Below are 20,530 nucleotides of genomic sequence, written 5' to 3' on the forward strand. Positions count from 1 at the left end.
GCTTGGACCTTTGGCTGATATTTCTATGAACACAGGCTACAAAGAAGTCCCAGGAGATCCAACTTTCAGTTCCTGCAGATGTGCATACAGAAGTGGAATTACTGGCTCACGGGGCTAATTTAAAATTTCCTATCTTTCTCACTATCAGGTGCCTAAACACATAGGCTTAGTCTGCGTCTGACTCATCCAGAACTGTAAACATCCGTAAGAGCTAAAGTCCAGGCACTGTTTTCTAAGCCGATAGTCACAAACCTTTGCAAGCAATTTATTTCATAAAATAATTTATTTCTAAGCTGTCCAATTTCCACCAACAGTATGTAAGGCTCCAATTTATACGTGACATTCGTGTTAATAGTAGTGGTCCTACTGGGTGTGAGGTAGTATCTGGGTGACTTTGTTTTGAATACATTTTCTTAAGAGCTTTGGTCCACAGCAAAATTGAGACAATATAGCAATTTCCTATGTATGAGAAGATCAGCCCTTACACAAGACAGCCTCCCCACCCTCTGCCTATGTAAACACACCATCCCTAAAGCCCCGGCTTACTTCACCGTTCACTCTTCGCATTTTTCCAACTTGAAAAAATGGCTCATGACCTGTATTCACTGGCAAGAGTACCATACAGAATGGTCTCGTGAGCCTAAAATACTGTTCTCTAACCATCCTGCCATGTGAACTTCTTTTAGAGTTTTACGCTCTGTACAAGACTTGCCTGTGGATATACTGGTGTTCCACGTATGCCTGCAGAGGCCAGAAGTTACCGGAACCCCTGACACAGGACTTAGAAGGGTCTGAGCTGACATGTGGGTGACAGAACCAAACTCAGGTCCTCGGTAAGAGGAGTGAGTGCTCCTATCTGCTAGGCCAGCTCTGCGGTCGGCCACCTCAGATTTAACTGCAGTGCTGGAACCGATAAGGCCCAGGAACAGTGCTCTACCATTGAGCCACAATGCCAAGCTCTAACTTATCTCTATCTTTTTTCTTTTTTGGTTTTTCAAGACAAGGTTGCTATATATAACCCTGGATGGCCTTCAACTCAAGAGATCCACCTGCCTCTGCCTTCTGAGAGCTAAGACTTTTTGAGGATGCCAGTATCCTACAGTTGTAATCAAGAATCCTTTCAGATTGGCCTTCCATTTGGTAAGGCCCTCTATGTCTTTTGTGACTCATTAATTTTGTAGTAGATGTCCCATTGTCTTTACTGAAGGACACCTTCATTGCTTCCAAGTTTGGGCAATTATAAATAGGCTCCTAAGGAAACACACATGCTGCTTTTGGTATGAGGATGTTTTTAATTCCCCTGGGGAATTAGAAACATACAAGATTACCAAAAGACACTGTATGTTTCGTTTAAATACTGATCAACTGTCTCCCCAAGTGGCTGCGCCATTGTTTGTCCCTGTTCATGACGCATGTCCCTACCACTCCGCATTCCCCTGCATTGCGGTTTGGCCCCTCTAGTCACAGCAGTGTTCAGTGCAGTCTGCATCCTCCTGCCATGCTATGGAGGGCATCTCATACATACATTTGCTATTTCTCTATCTTTTTTTTCCCCTTTAGACAGGGTCTCACTATGTACCCTCGGAACATAGTCATTTGTCTCGTTTTACATGTTTTATTCCATGTATTCATTTACTGCATGTGCACTCCTTCATGGGTGAGAGGGCATTGTGCAGGACTCAGGTGTCTACTTCCACTGTGTGATTTCAGGGATTAAACGTGGGTCATCAGGCGCTGCAGACTCGTTGGTGAATCATTCGTGTGGTTTTTATGTATAGCTGCCCAGGGTTAGTATCTTCCCAATGCCTTTTGTTGGCCTCTGGTGTTCAATCATATCAAATACTATTTTCAAGACATTCTAAAAACAAACTTGTTGTCTTTTAAAAGCTGTCTGTGTGCTCAGGAAAAACGGTCTCCTGTACCAACTTCAGAGGGCAGTGGCTGTGCTTACAACCTTCAAAGCCTTTCTTCTAGAGCAGCCGGCTGCCAGCCTGGAAAAGGGGGCCAGGGTAGTGACGGAGAAGGACAAGCTCGCCCCCTGGTGACAAGTAGAGAGACAACAGAAGGAAAAAAACTCTTAAAAAGGCACACACACAAAGACAGCCACCATGATGAACACACTCCATCCATCCTGCCAGGATCTGGAGACCAATAGCACAGCAGATGGAAAAGCAACGGGAACACTTCATTCATCTGGACAGTTAACAGATTCGGTCCTGCCTGGCAATGTGGTGTACGCCTGTAATCCTTGAACCAGTGGGGCTGGGGCAGGGCTAGGAGTTTAAGGCCAGCAGAAGGCCGCTCAGGGCCTGTTTAAAAAAAAAAAAAAAGGAATAAAAAGGCCCTGTTCAGTGGACAACTTCCTGTCAGCATGTCCCAAATTCCTATCTGGAGCTGCTTCCAGAGTCATCTGTCTTCCTGCGAGGAACAGAGCCAGTCGAGAGGCTAATTTTTAACTGCCAGCGACTTGTCTAGAGGAGGGAGGCTTAGGTTTTGTCTCCTTTGGCAACAGCAAGGCTAATATAACCACCTCAACGCTCTTCAGCACAAGGCTCCTGATCCCTCTAAATCTGCTGAAAGGTCTGACTGGATCGGCAAGGAGCCCACACCACCGTTGGGTTATATAAGGCAGAGGGCGGCAGTCGTGACTGCTCGCTGTTCTAAGACCTCTGTTATGCAAATTAGGATACTTTCTAATTTTCAAGCTCTTCCGACTAAAATGATGATTGCTGACTCTTTGAGGCCCATGGCTTCGAAGTTTCCCAACTTCTCTTTGTCTCCCCAAGCCCCCAAAATCTACAGCTCTGCAGTTTACTCCTATTCTCCATAGGTCCAGTCTAGAAATTAAGACACACACACCCCATAAACGTAGGTGTCCTCATAGAGCAAACACAAAGGATTATTTACTAAGACACTTCTGATCACTCCCAGCAGGTGACACTCTGGAGCAGATGGCACTGAGTGACCTTCAAGGGCTCATCTGTGATCAGAGAGGAGCTGCCAGGGTGAAGCTGTTGCTTGGAAGGGGGTGGGCCACACGTCACCCAAATGTTAAAGGTTGGACGTTTTTCTGCTGTTCTTTGTGCAGCTGCCGGGCCCTGTTTTTCAACATTTCAGCCTTGGCCTCGTCCTTATCAACACCATCCCCCAGTTTGTACATGCGGCTGGCATTGGCACAGGCCCAGACATGGCCCAGGTCGCAGGCCTTCATTGAATATTTACACGCCAGACCCATGTCCTTAGGAAAGCCAGGGGCGCCCTGGAGAAACATGGCACTGAGGTTGAAGCAGCTGGCTGCGTAGCTGCCATCACAGGCCCTGGTGTAGTAGTCCCTGGCCTTCCCCAGGTCAGGCTGGCCATCCTCATTAACCTGTCCGTCATGCGCCAATAGCCCAACATTGTGACAGGATTCCATAGACTTCTTTCCTGGTTTCTCACAGGCCATCAGAAAGCAGGAAAAGGCAGCCTTTAGGTCCTGAGTGAGGCCACCTGCAAAGACAGAAAACAAAGAAGAAAAAGTAAACTCAAGGGCTGGCTAGAAAGCCCAGTGAAGTGCTTTTGCCTAACATTCAGCGGTCCAGGGTTCAATCTTTAGTCACCAGGGCTGAACCTTTGCTTCTAGCCAAGGTTGGGGAACAATCCCCGAGTCAAATCCTGTGAGCTAAAGCAATATGGAGGAGGATAGCCAGTTAGGTAGCCATGAAATCTTTGGTTCACACACTATCTTACAGGGAAGCCAAGACAGGAAGAGACATGCCAAATCAGAGCACCAGAGACTACCTCCTGGGGCTACAGTGAGAACAGAGCGTTTTAAAATAAGTAACTGGATGTTTCTTAATCTAAACTTACAGTTGGCGCTACATATTTATGAGTTCTGCATATGCAGATTCCATTAGTTAAAAACACTATTACAGCATTCAAACCAGACAGCAGCTGCAAATTTAACTAACCACGGACTGAAAATATTCCGGGGACAAAACCATGGCTGTGGTAAAAAAATGTATGGACTTCCCCCATCATCATTCCCAGAACAGTACACCGTATGACAACTATTTACAGTAGTGTTTATCCTGTCTTAGGTAACACAAACTAGAAATGATTTCAAGTGTATGGAAGGATGTGTGTGTATTTATGTGAAAACTCTGTGCACTAGGACCTAGAGAACCTATCCATTCTGATCCTACAAAGTTCCAAGAACAAACCTCCCAGGGCAGACTTAACAAACAAACAAACAAACAAGGCTCAGTGTGTGGTACACTACTTTAATCTCAACACTTGAAAGGCGTTCCATGACACCCAGATCTACATAATAGAGAGAACTGTCTCAAAACAAACACGCACGCACAAGAAAACAAAATGCTAAAAAACTAAAAAAGGAAGAAATGATCCAGGAGCTGGGAATGGCAGCAGATATCTATAATCCTAGCTCAAAGAAGAGGAAGGGGAAGAGAAAGTTTCAGATCACCTAAGCTACAAAAGATTGTCTAAAAAAGTGGTGGTCATTTTTTCTTATTTATCCCCAGTTCTGGGACTTTGTTCTTTTTGAAATAGAGTCTTATTACATGTACTCAGGCTGGCCTTGAACTCTTGAGTGCTGTGGTTGGAGATGCGCCATAGTGTCTGACAAAGATTAGAACTCAAGTCCTGGGGTTGGGGATTTAGCTCAGCGGTAGAGCACTTGCCTAGCGAGCGCAAGGCCCTGGGTTCGGTCCTCAGCTCCGAAAAAGAAAAAAAAAAAAAACAAAAACAAAAAAACTCAAGTCCTTTCTCCTTTCTGTGAGCCAAATTTAGTGACTTACTTCCTTTTTTTAAAGAATGATTTATTTATTTTATGTATGTGAGTATACTGTAGCTGTCTTCAGACACACCAGAAGAGGGCATCAGATCCTCTAACAGATGGTTTTGAGCTACCATATGGTTGCTAGGAACTGAACTCAGGACCTCTGAAAGAGCAGTCAGTCCTCTTAACCACTGAGCCATCTCTCTGGCCCTAGTGGCTTACTTCTAAAAAACAGAACGTGATAGAAATGAAAAAATGTGGCTCTCTAATATAGACTATAAAAGACACTGCTGGGCTGTCAAGATAGTTGTCAGGTAAAGGCTTTTTTTTTTTTTTATAATTTTTTTTTTAAGATTTATTCATTTATTATATGTAAGTACACTGTAGCTGTCTTCAGACACACCAGAAGAGGGCATTGGATCTCTTTACAGATGGTTGTGAGCCACCATGTGGTTGTTGGGAATTGAACTCAGGACCTCTGGAAGAGCAGTCGGGGCTCTTAACCGCTGAGCCATCTCTCCAGCCCAGGTAAAGGCTTACTAGCAAGTCTGACCTCGTTCAATTCCTGGGACTGACATGGTAGAGAGAACTGACTCCTGCAAGTGTCCCTCTGACCTTCACACAATCACTATGGTACACACATGCCCACAGAGACAGACACTCATAAATAAATGCTCATTTTAAAAGGTATTGGATTCTGTTCTCTCTAAGAAAGGATTTTTCTATTATATAGTTTTGGTTGTCCTGGAACTTTCTTATGTAGCTTAGGCTAGTCTCAGAAGATATACACCTGTCTCTGGCTCCAAATGCTGTGCCTGTCCAATGCTCTTGCCTCTCCTTCCCTGCCTTCCTTCTCTCTTATTTTAACAAATATAAATGGGTGCCTGCATATGTGCCTTAGTATCACATGCATGCCTGTGGGGCACCAGATAGCAGAGAACTGGAGTTACAGAATCTTGTAACTGCTATGTGGTACTGGGAATGGAACCCACCTCTCCTGGAAGAGCAGCCAGTGTAAACCACTGAGCCAAACACTCTTGGATTTCTTTACTGGGTACTTACTTTGAAGGAAATAAAAACAGGTCGTGAGGAGACATGATGAAGCAGCCCAGGGAGAGATGGAGAGCTCACCGTTGCCGGGATCTCCTGACAAGAGCTGACAGGACCAGTGAGAGGTCAACATTTAAATGGGAGCTTTAGTCAAGCTTTCAGCAACTACAGCAATGCCTCCCTGTCCAGGGTTTTGACCAAGACACTCTGCTAAACCAACCCTGAACTCCTAACCCACAGAGGAGAAGAGATAACTTATTATCTGGTAAAAACTTAGCATTATCTATTAAGATAATGTCAATTAGGATATGAGAAAAAAATATAAAGGCTAATTACTCAACTCTGTGCTCAGCATATCCTAATGGCTTTACTAATATTTCATTTTTAAATTTTATTTATTTTATACAAGTATTTTGCCTGTGTGTATGTACATGCACCTCTGTGCAAGCATGAGGTCAGAAGCTGAGTCTCCTGGAACTAGACTTACAAATGGTTGTGAACCTGGCTCCTCTGCCAGAACAAGTGCTCTTAACTACTAGATATCTACATCTAGTAATATATGGGCCATCTCTACAGCCCACATATTAATGTCTTTACCTGAGCTGCCCAAAGTAATTCCATTTTCTTCTAGTTTATCTAATTCTCTCCAACTGCTCCCCAGACCCGCACACACACATCCTGCTGAGCAGAGCGTTCTCATGCAGTTTCTGGAGATCCATTGTTTTACAACATAAAACAAACTGTTTTAACAAACTCACACCCACAACCCATCCCGAGTGATGCAACTGTGATCTGGACTTTACCAACCCACCCTACTTCAACTCAGGGGAGAGTTCTTTCTGGTGTGAATCTTCTCTCAGCCACTGACAAATAAAGAATTCTTGGTGGTCTGTAGTCTACTCAAATGTGCATTTCATACCTAAACTATCCACCCATCGATCCACCCACCCACCCATCCATCCATCCATCCATCCATCCATCCATCCACCCACCCATCCACCTACCCATCCATCGATCTACCCACCCATCCATCCACCCACCCATCCATCCATCCATCCATCCATCCATCCATCCATCCATCCATCCATCCATCGATCTACCCACCCACCTATCATCCCCACAACAATCCTATGGAGCAAGAACTATTTCCTTACGTTTTTCTTTTGAATTCTGAGACAGGATCTCAATCTGTAATCCAACTGCACTAAGTCCAGGCCCTACTTCTCCCAGTCTACAGGTGAAACTGGTGCACAGAGTTAAAAATGGCTAGCTAAGGCTGGGATGGTTGTGAGGCCTCAGCTGTAATTTTCCACTCAACAAGCAGAGCCAGAAGGTTCCTGAACATCCAGGCTAGTGTGGACTACAATCGAATTCTAGATCAGGGTCTTAGTTAGGGTTTTTGATTTTAGACCCTGAGTCAAGGGACTGAGGTGCATAGTTCATGTATCAAAGCTGACCTGACCTCCAGGTTCTCCCAGCATCCCTCAGTCCCTACCTGGCATATCCTGTCCCTACCCCTAGACTTTCCAGCCCAGAGGCTGGGCTGCCCTTGCTCCAGAGGCTTTTCCCGGAATAATCCAGACATTTAGCCTCCCCCTCCCCTTTCTTCTCCTTCTCTCCTGTTGTCTCTCTTTCTCTCCCCACTACCCATGGCGACTCCCCTGGCCTCAATCCTTGGGGCCAGTGAACTCGCCCAAGAGCAGCTTCCCAATGAACCTGCCTTTAATATAATCTAATCTGGCTTGAATTGGATCATTTTACCGACAGAGAAATAACCAATCAGGTTCTATTGCTGTGCTGAAACACCATTACTAAAAGCAACTTGGGGAGGAAAGGGTTCATTTGGCTACACCTCCATAGTGTATCACTGAAGGAAGTCAGGGCAGGAACTCAAGCAGGATAGAAACCCAGAGGCAGGAGCTGATGCAGAGGTCAGAGAGGATGCTACTTACTGGCTTGCTCCCCATGGTTTGCTCAGACTGCTTCTATAGAACCCAGGACCACCTGCCCAGGATGGCACTACCTACAGTGGGCTGGACTTTCCCACATCTGTATTAATGAAGAAAATGCCCCACAGCCTGATCTAATGGAGGCATTTTTTCAACTGGGGTTCCTTCCTTTCAGACAACTCTAGCCAGCACAGTCAATGAAGCTACAGTAAAACCCTGCTTTAACAAAACAATGTTAACTAACCAAGGTCCTACAGTGTGCAGACAGTAACCCCAAAGGTTGCTTCACTTGAAGAGCCATGTTCTTCCACTACCTCCCTGCTGAACCCCTGACTGTACTCTGTCCACAACAGTCCCCCAGGCCTGTGAAGACCTGCATCTCCTCACCTTTTCCAGTCACGTAATAGCCCCCCAGCTTGTAACAGCTGTCACCATGCCCATATTTCTCACAGTTGAACTTCAGCACCTTTGCGGCTTCATCAAAATTCTTTTGGATTCCTTCCAGATAGTCCACCAGTCGATAGCAACCTAGAGAAGAGGGAAGAGGTAATCATGCCAGCAGCTGCTGTTCAGGGGGCCCAGGTACAATCAGATCAAGTCTAGCTCTCAACTATGCCAATCAGATTTAGCACAGAGACGCAGTGTCCAGCCTTTCTTAAAAGGGGACGTGTCTCCCACTGGCCAGCAATGTACAGATCAGGAGACCAACCCCAGCAATGGCTCCACCTCTACCAGACCATCTGATCCCTGTCGGCCTGGCCTAACCACTAGCCGACTTCCAATGACTGACACTGTACTAGCTTTGAAACCTCTCTGCAAGTTCTGTAATAAAATCACTAAAACCTGTAAGAGTTTGTGAATGTCTCTTGCAGTAGAAAACCAGAATCGAGAGGTAACCAACTACCTTACTCCCTGGCCTGGGGAACCTGAAGCCCAGAAAATAGAAGTGGAAGATACCAAAGCAGTGGGGAATAAGTTTCCCATATCTGGGATGTCCCAGTTCTAGCCAGTCTCTTAGCATTCCCAGCAGCATTGAAGAGCATTTTCAGTCATCAAATATTTGAAGATATTTATATACACTAGCTCATGTATGAAAGTATATGACAGGGCTGGAGAGATGGCTCAGTGGTTAAGAGCACTAACGGCTCTTCCAGAAGTCCTGAGTTCAAATCCCAGCAACCACATGGTGGCTCACAACCATCTGTAATGAGGTCTGATGCCCTCTTCTGGTGTGCAGACAGCTACAGTATACTTATATATAATAAATAAATTTTTAAAAAAAGTATATGACAGATACAACTGCTAAGCACACTGTCATTTGCCCTCCTAATATTTATAGGCTTAAGCCAGGCATGCATGCAAGTGCACATCTATAGTGTGCACTCCCAAGGTGGAGACAAGATAAGGAGTTCAAAGTCACCCTTCAGGACCTTATGAAAGAGTATAGCTCAGGCAGGCTAAGAGAGGAGGAAATACAATAATAAAGAACTTAGTTTTCAAACAATACGTCAAATAAAATAAGACAGGCTGATAAGATAGTTTATTGAAGGTCTTACAGTTAACATAGTTTGGGCACCAAGGAAGGTCTCACCAAGGACTGTGATAGCTGAGCTGAGACTGAAATAAAGAAAGCACTAGTTACTTAAGGACTGAGGGGCCGAAGGTGCTGCGCCCAACAAAGCAAACACAAGGCCCTGGGCAGCTCCACCCCATCAGACAACGAAACGGAAAGGGTCCAGAAAGTCCAGGAGAAAGACGGTGTAGATAAACGGGGAAGAGGAAATAAACACAGCACAAATATGGTAGGAGGAGGCTGAGGTAAGAAGGCATGAAGACAAGAACCTATAAAACACCCAAAGAAATCAGTGCTGTGCCTCTCCACGGTGAGCATGTTACTCCAAACTATAAAGGACAGAAGGGGTTTCAGGAGTAGGAGCATGGGGCTGGAGATGTAGCTCAGTGGCACAGTCCTCGACTATAGTTCCGGAAGCTCTTGGTTCAATCCCAATCCCCACAATGAAAAACAATACTGAGAAATCTCTTAAAAAGAGGGGAAGTGATAAGATTCGCTTTGCATTTTAAAAAGCATTGCACAAATGCGTTTATTTGCACCTGCCTGGATGATTGCAGAGGAAGCTAACTAGTGATAGAGCATTCTAACATTGAGAATAATAACAAATAATTCATTTTATTTTTATGCGTTTAATTTGAGACAGGGTCTTATATAACCTAGGCTGGAGCAGAACTCACTATGTAGCTAAGGATGTCCCTTGAGTGCTAGGATCACACACCAAGCATGTGCAGCCATATGCAGCCTGAGCCAGGACTAGTACTCAGGGCCTCATGTACATGAGGCCAGCACTCAACCACCAGACCTACAGTCCTGCCCTCGGCAGTTCTCACACCGCTCTCCTCTACTCCCTGCTCTGCATTTCCTCCACATAACTAACACATCAACTACCACCAACTCCTCAAACAAGCCTACAGAATCAGGTCTAAACTCCTAACTCAGAAGGCAGGGTACACTGCAGCAGGCTCCCTGTACAAACTTAATTCTGCAACGGGAGCTAGAGCTCAGTAGAAAACTTGCCTACTACACTCAGAAGCCCTGGGTCTGAGCCTCAGGACAGCAAAACAACAAAAATTAATTTGACTTGATTCTGAGCAATCCTGAATTCCAAAAGAGTACTTTGTTCTCCCACCTCTCTCTCCCCCAGTGACTGCACAGCTCACTTCTGTGGACTATGCCCAACCACCCCAGTCCTCAGAGGGTCCATTCCTCTGAAATCTCTCTTCCACTGTGACACAGACTAGCTCCAAAAGATCCTGGGTTCCTCATCCAGAGTCATGCTATAGTGGACTCATTTCAAGAAATACCAAGTTGTTTCTTGGGAACTAGACTGTAAAGCTACTGGAAAGGCAGGCCAGGGCCATTTTCATTCTTTTCCCTTAAATAAAACAATAGGACAACAACTCACAGACACTGGATGCGTCTCAGGGCATCAATCACCCATACACTCCACTACCTTACTGCACACAAGAGGCCATTTCTGCCTCTGACCTTTTCATTACCTCTGCCTGGCAAAGATTTACAATGAATGGTTCCTTTCCTCCTTCAAAGCTTTATTCAAAAGCCATGCCATTGGGCAGTGTCTTTCATTTAGTTCTTTTATCCTATTTCACTTACTTTTTTTTAAAAAAATTGAATTTTGTGCTGGGTGGTGGTCCACACCTTCCAGCACTTTGGAGACAGAGGCTAGCAGATATCTAAGTTTCAGGCTAGCCTGGTTGACAGAGGGGAGTTCCAGGCCAGGCAAAGCTACATAATGACAGTCTCAAGAAAAAAAAAAAAAAGGTTTAATTTTATTATTTTAAATTATGGACATGTGTGTATATGAGCATGTGGTGTGGAGGCAGCAGAGGCCAGAGGCATTGGATCTCCTAGAACTGGAGTTACAGATGCTTGTAAACTGCCCCATGAGGGTGCTGCGTTCTGAACTCCGGTCGTCTTGCAAAAGCAGTATGGGTTCCTGACTGCTGGACCATCACTCCAGTCTCCCTCTCCAATTCATTTTTTTGGACCCGGTTTTGCTATGTAGTCCAGACTGGTCCTTAAACTCCCGAGTTCTAAGTGATCCTCCTTCCTCAGCCTCCAGAACGCTAGAACTACAGGCGCGTGATCCAAGTCTGGCTCGCGCTTACTACTGTCATATTTCACTTATTTCCTGTATGTTACCGATTCCCTCAAAGACAGGTACGCGGAGGTTCCATTTTCCGTCACACCTAAAGTGCTAGCACCCCAAACCCGACTACACAGCGTCTAGCTTGCGAGCTCCGCCCTCTGCAGCAGGCCCCGCCCACATGCCGGTAGCGTTCCCTGACCCTGTCCTTAGGCGTCCTCGGCTCGCCACGTGACCACGTCCGCATGCCCACGCTCGCGTCCCTCCCCTATGTCCCAGGCTGCGCGTTCAGCGCTCACCCTCCGGGTCCTTTTCGCGGTAGCACTGGTAGTGGCACTCCACCTCCATGTTCTCCAGGAAGGACTTCACCTGCTCCTCATCCTGGAAGTCAACCAAGCCCGCCATGACTCTAACTCCTACAAATCGCGTTTGGCTCCGCCCCAGTCACGTGAGCCAGCCCAGGGGCGGGGCATTCCGGCGGCGTGCGTGACGTCAGCGCTCCGCAGTATGGGGGCGGAGGGGAGGAGACGACAACCGCTTCCCATCAGCCTTTGCGGTGGCAACGTCCCCTGTCAATTTTTCTTCACATTTTTGGACACCCCTCCTTAAAGGTTTTCTCCCTGTAGTCAGGATCAGCCATCCGTTTTTTAGTCCCGGTTTAAAGCCGACTCAGGCGGGAATTCCGATCCCTGCCTTCCCAAAGCTTGCAGCATGCTCTGCAGCATCGTAAAGCAGATCTTGAAATTCAATGGGAAAGCATTTATTTGGGCAGCAAGCATTTTGAGTACCTTGTGTGTCCCATATATGGCCAGTCATCTAGCTTAGTAGACATGGTAGTGAATAAGAGACCTGCCTCAAACAAGAGGTAAAGAGTGAGAGCTGGGGTTGGGGATTTAGCTCAGTGGTAGAGCGCTTGCCTAGGAAGCGCAAGGCCCTGGGTTCGGTCCCCAGCTCCGAAAAAAAAAAAGAACCAAAAAAAAAAAAAAAAAAAAAGGAGAGAGCTGAGGTTGCCCAAATACACATGCGTGTTAACGTATATACATACCACCTCACTCATAGAACTGTTATGTTAGATAGGATGATGTAAGTGAAATTTTTGGCATAAAATCTAGTATATAGTAAAGATTAGCTATTCTATATTCATTTAAAACTGTTTTGTTACATAAGTATAGGCATAGAAGTAGGCCTCTGTGATAGTTTCCAAAAAATCAGATATTATTTTCAGTATAGACATTCTAACATTACTAAATAAAATTCGTATTGCTTAATGTTAGGGGAAAATTAGTTTAAAGACTTCAGGGAAATTTTATTTTGGGGTTCAGGGTGTTATGAATTCAGGTTTATTATATAAATTTATGTGTATAGGTTGCAGTCATCTTTTTAAAAAATGTTTAGGTAAATATATCTTAAGATTGGTTAGCTTCTGGATATTCTACTATTCTCATCAGCTGAGAACACAGACACGCACTACCACAACATGGTGGTGATAGCTAGTGTTAGGACAGCAGCATGGTGGATTGAAACCAAGGAATGCTACAAAGTCAACACGATCCAACAGATCTAACCGATTTATTAAACCCGAACAGGTTTATTGGGGCAGGGAAAGGGAGAGGCCACTTGGGAGTGGGCTCGTGATTTTAAAAAAAGCAGTTTCGGGAGGGGGAGGGGATGTTTGCCGAAACCGGGAAAGGAATAACACTCGAAATGTATATAAGAAATACTCAAGTTAATAAAAAAAAAAAAAAAAAAAAAAAAGCAGTTTCAAGACACATCTTTCACAGGATAGCACAAGATCTGCTTTACTCCAAAGCCTCTGAGTAAAACTGACATTTCAAGGTGGCTACTTTTATGTATGGTTTCTCTTGTTTTTCCTTTCCATAGATCTCACTTTAAGACAATCCTCCCCCAACCCCACTCAGCCTACTGAGTATTACTACAGATACAGGATACCACATCCAGCTACCCATGTTCTTTACTTTGTTTATATCCCTAGTCACTAGAGGGAGCCCTTAGAATACATGTTCCAGGATGGGAAACCCTAACCTTTAGTTTTGAGCCTCCTTAACTTACTCCTAACCTAATCAAGTAGATGCTTACTTGATTTCGTTCCGTATAATTGAGACAGGCTGACTCCACGACAGGCTTCAAATTGGCAGTTTAGGAGTCTAGGCCTAAATCTCTGTTTCCAAGAACTGAGAAGTCCAGGCCTGAGGCAAGGACAATGAGTCAGCAGCAGTTTCCAAACTTCAACAACAGTTTCCAGACTTCCCCAGCAGAAGTTTCCAGCCCCCACCCCCAACCCCGCCCAGCCCCAGCAATGGTTCAGGATGCCTCTAGAGATACAGCGAACAGTTTAAGATGGAGGTCACCTATTCCTCTCTGGAATTCCCCTAATGTGTTATAAATTGGGCCTGTGAGCTCACTTCGTGGTCTCCATCTTTATAGATAGTAGACCCCAGCATGCTGGACTTCTGCAGAATTAAACACTCTTTGAGTTTGCATACTATTTGAGTGGGAGGTTTTATTCTTTGGCAAATCACTGACCCTTACCTAATATATTACGAAGTGGAAACTTAAGGGTTCTTTGGAAAATCAGTTGTGTGGGATGGCGTTTTGCTGGGGCAAACAAGTGGAGGAGTATTTTCCTGAAGAAGACACAGGTGAAAGAATGCTCTGCTAAAGCAAGCATGTGAAAGGACACGTCATGGAGGAGCCTTCAATAACAACATACTTGTACTGGTCCTCCTTACATTGTATAGTTGAGCTCCATTTGTCAGGACTCCATAGAGAGAAACTTATCAAAAAACTTCTGGTTGTGTGCCGTGGCTTCTGCTGCTTCCTCGGACTCGGGCTGACTGGCAGAGTGATGTCAGCTAAGAGAGGCTCATATGCTGAGGCAAGACGTGGTGAGGCAAGACTGATGGAGGACATGATGGTTGGAGGGAGTATAAACAGCACTCCATGGATAGTGAGAGGGCTTGCTTGTAGATCAAGCTCTGCCACGCTTCTTGGTCTCGAATCTTTGCTGATCTTTGTTGAGAGATGCACAGCCAAGAACTTCTCCTGGTGTTGTTCTCCCTGGCCCTCCTGCTGACTCATGACGATTTGGCTGAGGCCTGGCTGTCTCAGCTAAGTTATGTCACCTCTGATTTGTGTTTGCTATCCAGACTCTACTGAACTGGACTGCTGGTGTATCCATGAAGTATTTGTGAGTGGATTGAGCTCCCACTGCTGACCTGCGGACTGAACTGCCGATTTCCAGACAACACAGATGGGAGTTGCTCCAAAGAACAATTTCTAAACAGATCCACTTCCCCCATATTCTTCCTTTCCCACCACCTCTGGAGGGTGTTGGGCTAGAAGGGAGGTTAAAGCGTTTAAGAACCATCGTTAAAAGTAATCATTGAGGGGGTTGGGGATTTAGGTCAGTGGTAGAGCACTTGCTAGGCAAGCGCTGGGTTCGGTCCCCAGCTCCAGAAAAAGAAAAAAGAAAAAAAAGAAAGACAAAAAAAGTAATCATTGAAAAAATGAAAGCTACAGTATTATGAAAGGACTAGCTTTGTTGGGGAGACAGATCTTAGTTGAGAATCATGACCTCACTCTGAGGAGGGAGCCCTTGCCCATTGTGCTCAAGGTCCTGGGTTCAATCCTCAGTGCTAGAGGTAGGAGGGTGGAGAGAAGAAAAAGAGGAGGAAGAGGAGGATAAAGGTGCTTGCCGCCAGGGGCACTGTGAGTTCAAACTACAGGACTCTCACAGTGAAGGAGAGAACTGACACCTTTGAGTTGTCTTCAAGGTCATCCTTGATTGTGTACTAAATTGAGATAAACCTTAGTTAAGGAGTGAGACCTAGTCTCAAACCAACAGCAATAACAACAAACAGACAAAACTAGGAGAAAAGGTAGGAATTCCAGTACCATATTTATTCATTTGTGAGCCTGGACCTCATTTCTATCCTCTAAGTACAAATCTATTGCCTCCTGTCAACGTAACTAAAAAAAAAATCTGTGTGTGCTTTATGCTTAGCGTGGTGCCTGGTTCAAAATAGCGACTGTTGAAGAAATGTTTCTTGTCATTCAGGGAACGACATAAAACTCCTTGTTCCACCAGATTGATTTCTATGTCCCTTCGATGGTAAGAGGGTCCAGAAAGAGGAAGGAGCTGTAGTTTAGCTCAGTGGTAGGGTGTTTGGCATGTGCAAGGCCCCGGGCTGGATGCCCAACTCTATGAGAAAATAGAATAAAAATAGAACAGGATTCAGTGGAGATGCTACAGATAATTAAAGTCAAGGACTGGCCACAAGAACTGCTTTTCCCTTAGTCTTTATTTATGGAGTTAAACTGCAGTGGAACTACTGAGCAGTAGAGGGCAGTAGAGGGGTGGTGAACAAAGGAGCCTCGGGGACAAACTCTCAGTGTGCTTTCTTTGTTGTTTGGTTTTTGAGACAGGGTGTCACTGTGTGGGCTAGAACTCACTGACTATAGACCAAGCTGGCACAGAATGCACAGAGAATCCGCCTGCCTCTACCTCTCCAGGGCTGGGGTCAAATTAAACAAGGCCACAAATGTAAGCTTTTTTTTTTTTTTTTTTAAAAGATTTATTTATTTATTTCATGTGAGTACACTGTAGCTGCCTTCAGACACACCAGAAGAGGTCATCGGATCCCATTACAGATGGTTGTGAGCCACCATGTGGTTGCTGGGATTTGAACTCAGGACCTCTGGAAGAGCAGTCAGTGCTCTTAACCACTGAGCCATCTCTCCAGCCCCAAATGTAAGCTCTTAAAAAAAAAAAAAGAAAAATAAGTTGCTGCTTTGTTTTATGAAGTCATTATTATTATTATTATTATTATTATTATTATTATTATTATTATTATTATTATATTATTTTGCTCCCTCTGTTCTCTGGTGCTGAGATCAATCTCAGAGCCTCACAGTCTCTCCCACCGGGATATACCCAGATCCTGTATTCTTACAAATAAATGTGCATACTTTGTAAATGCCTCAGTTGCTCAATGAACAATCAATCTCTTGGTTTTCACATAATAACCCTTTTCTATCAGGGCATACAGCTGGCAGGGGTGCTTCCAACAGTTGCAGATAAACCGAGGTTGCAGAAGTAAGTGATTTTCTGTAAGACACTGCAAGGAGCTTTTCTAATCCTGTAGTTCACAACTGGCATCTGAGATGCTGGGGGGAAGAATTCAAGAGCATCGCAAAGCTCGCTTTCCAACTCCAGATGTAGATTTAACTGGTACTCATGGGTCATTAACCACTGGTCGAGGGCTTCACACAATTCCATTCTCATTCCAATGTCTTCCCAGCATTCTCCTCAGTCATTCAGCAGCATTCCCTGGTGCTTTAATAATGACTAGGGCTTAAAGGATGGAATATTAAAAACCAGGTTTTGATCAAAGCCTGCAACTCTTGGAACAGGAAAAGCCTCAGTTAATGCATATGATAAGCTCTCACTTTTTCATTTATTATTTTAATAAATTTATTAACCTCATGTATAAGAGTACACTGTAGCTGTCTTCAGACAAACCAGAAGAGGGCATCAGATCCCATTACAGATGGTTGTGAGCCACACCATGTGGTTGCTGGGAATTGAACTCAGGACCTCTGGAAGAGCAGTCACTGAGCCATCTCTCCAGCACCCCCGAGTTCTTATTCTTAATGGTGAAAGGAGAGCTAATTACAAACAGCACAGGCCTACAAGATGGCTCAGTGGGTAGTGGCAATTGTGTGGTAACACATACAATAGCATAATTTTTAAAAATAAGCCCCAGTGTGATCATTTCATCCCTTAGATTAATAAAGACTGTTGTCCTAGAGATTAGCAGTTAAGAGTACTTACAGCTCTCACAGAGAATGATAGGTCAGTTCCCCCTCCCCCTATACTGAAGGTCATAACCACCAACTCCAGCTTTGAAATGAAACTCAAGACAGATGATCAAAATGTGAATGCTTCACTCCTTCTTTAAAAGGGGAACAAGAATACCCTTGGCAGGGAATAGAGAGGCAAAGATTAAAACAGACACAGAAGGAACACCCATTCAGAGCCTGCCCCACAGGTGGCCCATACATATACAGCCATCCAATTAGACAAGATGGATGAAGCAAAGAAGTGAAGGCTGACAGGAGCCAGATGTAGATCGCTCCTGAGAGACACAGCAGAATACAGCAAATACAGAGGCGAATGCCAGCAGTAAACCACTGAACTGAGAATAGGACCCCTGTTGAAGGAATCAGAGAAAGAACTGGAAGAGCTTGAAGGGGCTCGAGACCCCTTATGAACAACAATGCCAAGCAACCAAAGCTTCCAGGGACTAAGCCACTACCTAAAGACTATACATGGACTGACCCTGGACTCTGACCTCATAGGTAGCAATGAATATTCTAGTAAGATCATCAGTGGAAGGGGAAGCCCTTGGTCCTGCTAAGACTGAACCCCAGTGAACGTGATTGTTGGGGGGAGGCAGCAATGGGGGAGGATGGGGAGGAACACCCATAAAGAAGGGGGGGAGGGATTAGGGGATGTTTGCCCGAAACCGGAAAGGGAATAACACTCAAATGTAAATAAGAAATACTCAAGTTAATAAAAAAAAAAAAAAAAAGAGTACTTACAGCTCTCACAGAGAATGATAGGTCAGTTCCCCCTCTCCCCCTATACTGAAGGTCATAACCACCAACTCCAGCTTTGAGCACTCTGCTGCCCTCTTCTGGATTCCCGGGGCACCTGCACACATGGAACACACATATGCAAATTTAAACATTTTAATCTTAAAAAAAGCAGGGGGGGGGGCTGGAGAGATGGCTTTCCTTGAATGCAGAGCTGTCTGCTTCTGCCTCCCAATTAAAGATATGTGCCACAATGCCCAGCTAAGACTCTTTTCTTTTCTTTTTTTTTTCTTTTTTCTTTTTTTCTGAGCTGGGGACCGAACCCAGGGCCTTGCGCTTGCTAGGCAAGCACTCTACCACTGAGCTAAATCCCCAACCCCAAGACTCTTTTCTTAAAAATTAATTTCAGTCAGGCATTGTGACACATGTTTATATTCAGGTGGCTGTGACAGGAAGATAGCCCCGTGTTAAAGGCTAACCTGGGCTACATGTCAAGATCTATAAACTGTACAAACACTGTTCTCAGTTAAACAAGAACAGTTTATTGAATGCACACAACAAAAGAGGACATCAGATCCTATTACAGATGGTTATGAGCCACCATGTGGTTGCTGGGATTTGAACTCAGGACCTCTGGAAGAACAGTCAGTGCTCTTAACCACTGAGCCATCTCTCCAGCCCCTTCAGATCACCTTTATTAGCAGACAAAATAGTAAGAGCACATGCTAAAACCATGCCATCAGGGCTGGAGAGATGGCTCAGTGGTTATGGACATTTGTGCCTCATGAAAGGCTCCATCATGAAGAGCCACGTTCACATCCCAACACCTACACTGAGCAGCTCACACACACTGGGAACGCTAGCTCCATGGGACTCAGTGCCCTCTTCTGACCTCATTGGGCACTGGTCCTTGTCTGTGTATATTCACACACATGTACAAGCATACAAGAAATTAAAAGAATAGATAAATCATTTTTAAAATGCCTTCTTCCTTCCTTCCCTCCTTTCCTCTTTCCTTCCTTCCTTCCTTTCCTCTGGTTCTGTTTGTTTTTAGAGACGGGGTTTCTCTGTGTAGCCCTGGCTGTCCTGGAATTCATTCTGTAGCTCAGGCTGGCCTATAACTAGGAGATATACTGACTCTGCCTCCCAAGTGCTGGGATCAAAGGAGTGCCCTGCTAGGGCCCAGCTCAGTCCTTTTCTTTCTATTCTCTTTAATGTGTGTGGCTGTTCTGTATGTGCAGTTATGTCTATGTACCACCCGTGTGCCTGGTACTCAGAAGAGAGAGAGAGGGGGTTGGGCATTTAGCTCAGTGGTAGAGCGCTTGCCTAGCAAGCGCGAGGCCCTGGGTTCGGTCCCCAGCTCCTAAAAAAAAAAAAAGAAAGAAAAAGAAAAAGAAAAGAAAAGAAAAAAGAAAAAAGAAGAGAGAGAGAGAGAGAGAGAAAGAGTCTCTGATTACTTGGAGCTGGAGTTGCAGATTGTGGAGGGGCTACTATGTAGGTGCTGAGACTCAATTAGGGTCCTCTGGAGGAGCAGCCAGAGCTCTTAACGGCTGAACCAACTTCCCAGGTCTCTATATTTAGCCTTACGAGCTATTTCAGGAGAAGCATTGATATCTGCTTTCTGTTGGTGTCCTAGTTAGGGCTTCTATTGCTGTGATGAAACACCATAGCAAAAAACAAATTGAGGCCATGGAGGGGTGCTGCTTACTGGCTTGCTCCCCATGGTTCATTTAACTTGATTCTTATAGAATCCAGAACCATCAGCCCAGGAATGACCCCATGTACAATGGCCTGGGGTCCTCCCACATCAATCACTAATTAAGAAAATGCCCTACAGGCTACTTACAGCCCAATCTTATGGAGGCATTTTCTCAGTTGGGTTCTCCCCTCTCAGATGATTCTAGTCTCTGTCAAGTCAACCTAAAATTAGCCAGCGCAGTTAGAGTATGTTGCCTTTTGTTCGTTTCATTAATTGACTGGTTTTTGTGACAGTTGCATTTATCTCAGACTGGCCTCAAACTCATATATGAGCCTCTGATTCTCCTCCAGCCTCTACCTCTGGAGTACATCGCTGTGCCAGGGTGGATCTAACCCAGTCCTTCATGCATGTTAGACAGGCACTCTGCTTGGTGTCTGCTCATTGGTTCTCTCAGGTTGTTGCACAAAGGAGTTACACTAGTCCAAGAACATTGTATAAGCTTTGAGGTTTTAAAACTCCTGACAAGGGGGCTGGAGAGATGGCTCAGCAGTTAAAAGCACCCGACTACTCTTCCAGAGGTCCTGAGTTCAATTCCCAGCAACCACATGGTGGCTCACAACCATCTGTAAAGAGATCCGATGCCCTCTTCTGGTGTATCTGAAGACAGCTACAGTGTACTTATATATAATAAATAAATAAATCTTAAAAAAGAAAAGAAAAGAGGTTCAGACATGTAAAGGTCTCTCAGCACACA

General features: G+C 44.9%; 1 protein-coding gene across 1 annotated transcript; it reads right to left on the minus strand.

Annotated features, from left to right (window-relative positions):
- Nucleotides 1-264: 264 nt before the first annotated feature.
- Nucleotides 265-11,895, minus strand: LOC116899168 (cytochrome c oxidase assembly factor 7). Its single transcript, XM_032900738.1, has 3 exons — nucleotides 11,759-11,895; nucleotides 8,167-8,307; nucleotides 265-3,489 (listed from the first exon to the last, which is right to left on the minus strand). The coding sequence occupies exons 1-3, from the start codon at nucleotides 11,862-11,864 to the stop codon at nucleotides 3,041-3,043; spliced, it is 696 nt and encodes a 231-aa protein (XP_032756629.1). The 5' UTR covers nucleotides 11,865-11,895; the 3' UTR covers nucleotides 265-3,040.
- Between the last annotated feature and the right edge of the window lie 8,635 nt (nucleotides 11,896-20,530).

The sequence above is a fragment of the Rattus rattus genome, chromosome 1 (assembly GCF_011064425.1).
Source record: "Rattus rattus isolate New Zealand chromosome 1, Rrattus_CSIRO_v1, whole genome shotgun sequence".
Taxonomy (NCBI): Eukaryota; Metazoa; Chordata; class Mammalia; order Rodentia; family Muridae; genus Rattus; species Rattus rattus.